General features: G+C 52.8%; 1 protein-coding gene across 1 annotated transcript; it reads left to right on the forward strand.

Moving 5' to 3' along the window:
- Nucleotides 1-285: 285 nt before the first annotated feature.
- On the forward strand, nucleotides 286-2,012 carry CCR9 (chemokine (C-C motif) receptor 9; the record flags this gene model as incomplete). Its single annotated transcript, XM_010007410.1, has 2 exons — nucleotides 286-346; nucleotides 652-2,012. Coding segments are annotated over 2 exons (1,422 nt in total), but the record flags the coding sequence as incomplete, so codon positions are not given.
- Between the last annotated feature and the right edge of the window lie 4,232 nt (nucleotides 2,013-6,244).

A 6,244-nucleotide genomic window follows, 5' to 3' on the forward strand; every position in this document is an offset into this window, starting at 1 on the left:
TTAAAAATGAGATGACCGTGACTCTGGAACATTAGAGGACTTAATCAGCACGGTGCCATGGAGAAGCTGAAGACCTAATGTTAATGTAAAGGTTAAATGTAAATTTGTAGAATGGAAAAAAGCTAAATAATTCAAATGAGAAACATCAATTTCTGTGTGGTTTGTTCATCTCCTGGCCACACTCAGTTCAAAAGGTTGAGATATTTATTAAAAGAAGAAGAAAGAGTCACAGTTCTACTTCAGACAGTTTCAAATCAGTTGTTTCCCCCCCTCCCATCTTTCCAGGTTGCAGAGCCTCCTTCAAGGCTGAGGAAAGATCTGGCTGAAGATGGCAGTTGCAAGTGTAGTAAGTACACAGCTATGCTGCTCTGTAATCTCCATTTTTCTTTCCCTTTTTGCCTCCATCAGCTTTCTGATCAGCTTTCTCTCAAGCCACCAGTGCCATCCCACCACCGTGGTAATACAGAGCTGTCTCCCCCACCTCATCCCAAGTTGAGGCTTTTGCAGTTTGTTATGTATTTGAAGCTGCCAAACCACCAGTGTTCTGAATGATCTGACAGGGACAATGCTCTCACCACCTGCCATTTTAGTAACTGAAGTTGGCTGGAGGCTCTAAACTGCTCTTTTGTAAAAGAGTTTGGTACTCGATAGGTCAGTTTTATAAGTCTTGGCTGTACCACACACTGCTTCTGGGTGTGGATGCGTTTCAAGTAGTCTGGAATCTGCTGTGCTTCACCCAGCTAAGGTGGAATATACTGGGGATCTCCAACAGCATTTGGAGAGGGCCCAATTTATGCTTCACTGAGCCACCTCTCAAGACAAATTTACCTGATGTCCCATTACAGGTCACCCACCCTGGCAAGACCAGCCTGGATTACTACAGGAATGACAGCACAGTGCTGACTCTGTATGGGAACTCAGGGAATGACACCGACTTCATGTGTGACAGGAGGCAGGTCCGGGAGTTCGCTCGAGCCTTCCTGCCGGTGTTTTTCTGGCTCCTCTTCTCCGTGGGCACGATGGGAAATGCCTTGGTCGTGCTTGTCTATTGCAAATACCGCTTCAGGAGGAGCATGATGGATCGGTACCTGCTGCACCTGGCCATTGCAGACCTGCTCCTCCTCTTCACCCTCCCCTTCTGGGCCAAGGCTGCTCTCGACGGTTGGGTCTTCAAGAACTTCATGTGCAAGATCGTCAACAGCGTGTATAAGATCAACTTCTACAGCTGCAGCTTGTTTCTAACCTGCATCAGCTTTGACAGATACATCGCTATCGTCCAGGCGATGAAAGCCAAAACCTCCAAGCGCCGGCGGCTCCTGCGCAGCAGGCTCATGTGCTGGGCTGCATGGCTGGTGTCCGTGAGCCTGTGCCTCCCAGAAATCATGTACAGCCAAAGCCTGTCTGCGGGCGACACAACAGTTTGCAGAATCACCTACCCGTCGAACGTCAGCATGATCTTCAGAGTCACTGCCCTGGCCTTGAAAGTCTCAGTCGGATTCTTGCTCCCACTCCTAGTCATGGTTATTTGTTACGCCCTTATCATCAACACCCTCCTGCAAGCCAAAAGATCCCACAAGCAGAAGTCGCTCAAGATCATCACCATGATCATCACGGCTTTCCTCCTCACCCAGTTCCCCTACAACGTCGTTTTGATGGTCAAAGCCATCAGCACCTACGCCGGGGCGGGGCAGAGCTGCCAGGCTGCCGACCGGCTGGACATAGGGCTGCAGGTCACCCGGGGCGTCGCCTTCCTGCACAGCTGCCTCAACCCCTTCCTCTACGCCTTTGCCGGGGAGCGGTTCCGGACGGCACTGGGCAGGTTGGTGCGTCACAGCGGCGGCTGCTGCCGGGAGGGGGGCCAAGAGCAGTTCTCCTCTGCTGGTGACACCCAGGAGCACAGCTCAAGCTGGTCCTTTGCCATGCTGGGCAGGCGGCGAGTGAGGAGCTCACTGACCCTCAGCGCCCATTTGACCTCCTCCTCTACACAACCCCCTTGCCAGGTCCTCTTGTAAGTTAGTGTCCCCTCTCTCCCCTCCGGAGGAACGCCAGACTCTTTGGGAACTGTCTGTACAGCCCAAAGGCTGTTTCAGAGGAGTGGGGAGGGCTGGGGAATCCTCATACACCCTGTCCTTGCTGTGCAGGACCCAGCAGGGTCTTCCTTGCTGAAAGCGAGGGAAAGCTTTGGCACAGGGCAGCAAAGTGGAGCCGTACTTGCAAGCAGAACTGATAGAGTACGAAAGAGATCTTTGTGGCAGCTGCGAATAAACAGCCCATCTGCAGCTCAGACCACAGCCTGAAATAACCAGCCTTGCAGGGAGGCAGCAAACCCAGCTACAGCAGCAACAGAGGCTGATGAAGCTGGATGGGCGCCCCCGTCCATAGGAAGCAGCAGGAGGGGCTTCAGCCTTCATCTGCTGCCTAGCTGGGGTCTTCTATGGAGGTGACCAGACTCGGAAGCCCTGCCTGTTTCTGCACCAGATCCCCTCCACTGTAAAAGAGAACAGCCTTTAGCTCCTGCACTGGTTCATTGCAGCAGGCAAATGCTGCTCTGTTTTGCTGCACAGGCGGTTTTCAAACCTCTTGCAAAGGAAAGCAAATTGCTCATGTTCATCAAGTGGCCCTTGCAAAATTCGATCTATCTTCTGTACTTTAGCTGTGGGATATAAGGTGAAATTGGGTACAATTTTTATTTGCTTTGGCTCCTATTTTGATACTGCAAACAAATCACACCTCACAATAAAAACTCAAGCATGTTGGAGGCACCGAGTGGCCTGTCCTGGGGATATTTGCTGCATGGTGCAAAGATGCAGGAAACCAGGACACAAAAAACCCAAGTCCCTGATTCAATATACCCCCAGTGACATGCTGGTATCTTTGCCAACAGTGAGAAAATATGTTTAGCCCGGGGACAGTAAGACAGAGAGTCATTAAACGTCAAACCTAACGTGAATGAAATCTGGATTGAGACTTTAGGTTGGTGGAGGCAGCAGTTCCCAAGCGCCGTGTTCTGTCATGCACCCCACAGCTTCTGCAGGGCTTTGGGTGTGCCACCACTGGTGCCATCATGGTGCCCCAGGCCGCAGGACACTGCCTGGCCCTTCCCTCGCACTCGTCCCCTCTCCAGGACAGGGCATCACGTGTCCTGCCTGACCACAGGCTGCACCTCCCAGCCTTCGACAGCAAGTTTCAGTGCTCGGGAGGCTTTGCTTCAAATAATCAGTCACATTTCATCTCTCTTGTCTCTCGCTAATTTTGTCATGCAGGAAGAAAGTGTTTTCATTATGCAATAATCATTCAAGTGTTGTTGATAAACACAAGCTTCCTGCAAGTTTGGGGTGTATAAGAAAGGCATTTGGGATTTTTTTTTTTTTTCAATTCATCTAGAGCTCAGTGTGAACAGAAGCTGAAATTCTGCTAAATAAAGACATTTCCATGTACACCAAGGGGATGGACTGGTTGGTTTTTGCCCACATGGCCTTCCCAAATTTGGATCCTATGCATAACCCGTTTCCAACTACACGATCCCCTCCCCCCAGGAAAGGCTGGAGGAAAACATTGCTAACAGAGCTCACTGTGCATGTCTTAAGTCTTGGGGCATGGAAGTTGCAGCCGAGGTACCCTGCACGCACTGCAGATGGTTTTGGCTCCGAAGGGAAGGGGTGGGGTGCAGTGCTGGGAAGGGAGAGCAGGTTTCTGAGGGTATGGTAGGAGAGAGCACATCAGGGGCACGTGCTTCCCCACAGCAGCTGAGCCCTGCTGCCCTCTCCCAGAGCTGGGGTGAGGGTGCTCCCTCCCAGGGGGTTCTCCCAGCCCTAAAAGAGCATCTCCAGTCACGCAAGCAAACAAACGAGTGTGCAAACCTGAGCTGCCACTGACCTTTGGTCCTGCCCAGTGGCCCCAAGCTTCTCTTCCCTGCACAGCCTCCCACTGAACCCAAGAACTTGAATTCTGGGGCCTCCTCAGAGAAGTTAACAGCTTCTTCGCTCCACAAAATGTGGTGGGAAACTCTCATGCTTGGTTGGCATGTGAAACTGTTGAGCGTGGTGACACAGCGATGAACTTTCAGCAGTTCGGGGTGACGGGGCCAACTCTGGGTCATGCACGTCCCACTCTGAGTCAGGCTGCCCCAACACTTTGTCAGGGTAAAATAGAGGGACCAGCCCCAGGCTCTCCAGGGGAGTTTTCCCTCATGGGGTCTGTCCTGCCAGGGCTGCCTGTGGTCCAGCAGCTGCTGGTGGCTTCCCAGGCTACTGATTACCCCTAAACTCATGGGGAAGCTGCCTTCCTGTGGCCTCTCCAGCTGTAGCCTTGTCCCTGGCAGGGTCCCTGCCTGCTGGCCACCACCACACAGCAGGGACTTGGTCCTGAAGGGTCTGCTGGCATTTCTCCCTCCTTCATCTGCTGGGGGCCTCTGTCCTTCAGCAGCCTGGCTCCTTGTGGCCAAGCCCTCCTGGGGCTCCTCTGTCTCCCTACCCCAAGGTTTTAGCTGGATTTATCCCACCAAAATCCCTCTCGTGCCCCCTAGTGTGTGCCCAGCCTTCAGCTGGTGCTGTCTCCTGGGAAAGCAGGTTTTCTGGAAGGTGGGGGCATTGCCCCCCTTGCCCCATGGGCCCCTCAAAACTCCCGTGAGGTGCTGCCTGTGCCTTACCCAAACGCCTCCAGCGGGATGGTCACTGAGCAGTTGTTGGAAGTCCTGGCAGAGGCCTGAGATCTTCCACACTTTCCCTCCTTTCTTTTTTAGGGCCATATTTTCCCAGATGTTCCCAGTTCTGGCTTGCAGCCTCCTCTGCAGTCCCTTTTGTCTGAAGGAGCAGCTCAGCTTGTATCTGTCCTGAGCATCGTCACCCTGAGACCCTTCACTTTGACTCCTGGTCCCCACCTCAGACTTCTGAGAGCCAGAAGTATGCCAGGACAGCAGATTTCACCCAGGTGGGAACCAGGCCAGACCTGTCTTCAGGCCTAACACCCCCGAATTATGCAAAGGCAGGGAGCTGTGCCATATCAGGGACGGCCATGGCAGTAGCCTTGGGGTGTCCTTGATTCACTGCAGTGAAGAGCTTAGAGGCAGCTGAGACAGGGGTGTGGGTGGTCATAGCAGGGCACCCGCCCGTTTGTGGTGTGAGGAGAGGTGAGAAACGTTCACTCTCTGCAGGCAAACCCACGTAGCTGATGCCAGCTTCTGCCTGAAAGAGGGATGGGCTTTACAGAAGCACCTCTTCCAGAGAGCAGAACAGTGATGGGAAGCTGTGAGAGGATGGCAAGGGGATGGTTCACTCTCTGCAGGCAAACCCACGTAGCTGATGCCAGCTCCTGCCTGAAAGAGGGATGGGCTTTACAGAAGCACCTCTTCCAGAGAGCCTGATGCCAGCTTCTGCCTGAAAGAGGGATGGGCTTTACAGAAGCACCTCTTCCAGAGAGCAGAACAGTGATGGGAAGCTGTGAGAGGATGGCAAGGGGATGGTTCACTCTCTGCAGGCAAACCCACGTAGCTGATGCCAGCTCCTGCCTGAAAGAGGGATGGGCTTTACAGAAGCACCTCTTCCAGAGAGCAGAACAGTGATGGGAAGCTGTGAGAGGATGGCAAGGGGTGCTGCAGGGATCATTGAACTCACGGTAGATATAGGAGCCCAAAACCAGAACAACTGATCTGCATTTGGTATGTGCAGATCCACCATTTCCAAGTATTATCTGGATTAATCATCCATCTTTGAACTGACCAGACACTGTAGTCCCAGCACCCCCAAGTACTGTCTGTTTTTTCTAACCCTCCTGGGCTATGTGTTTTGAAATGTTACAGACTTCAGAGAGTCCCTGTGACATCTTAAGGGCTAATGGGGAAGACACTGGTCTCATGGCAGCCTCACATGGTCCCCACAGCAGAATGTTGTACTGGGTGTACCAAGGCCAAGTCCTGGGGCACAGGCCAAGAAACAGATGGGTTAAGACCCCACATAAGGCAGGACAAGAGCTGGGGGAGCCTTGTTCCTAGCACCAAGAAAGGGAGAAGATACTGTCCAGTACAGCTAAAAATGGTTTATTGGAGATACAGAAAGGCTGGCTATAGCTACAGCCTCCCCTGCAGCTGTGCAGCAAGGTGTGGTCTCTTACACGTGTATTAAAAGTGCCCTGTACTGCAGGCAAAGCTTCACTGGAGACTCTGTCCCCACAAGAAGCCTTTGAGTGTGAGGCAGGCGCTGGTGTTGCTGCTGGAGCCTGGGGACAGGCAGTGTTGCAGCCTCCACCT

Source organism: Chaetura pelagica, unplaced genomic scaffold (genome assembly GCF_000747805.2).
Source record: "Chaetura pelagica isolate M959 unplaced genomic scaffold, ChaPel_1.0 scaffold481, whole genome shotgun sequence".
Lineage (NCBI taxonomy): Eukaryota > Metazoa > Chordata > Aves > Apodiformes > Apodidae > Chaetura > Chaetura pelagica.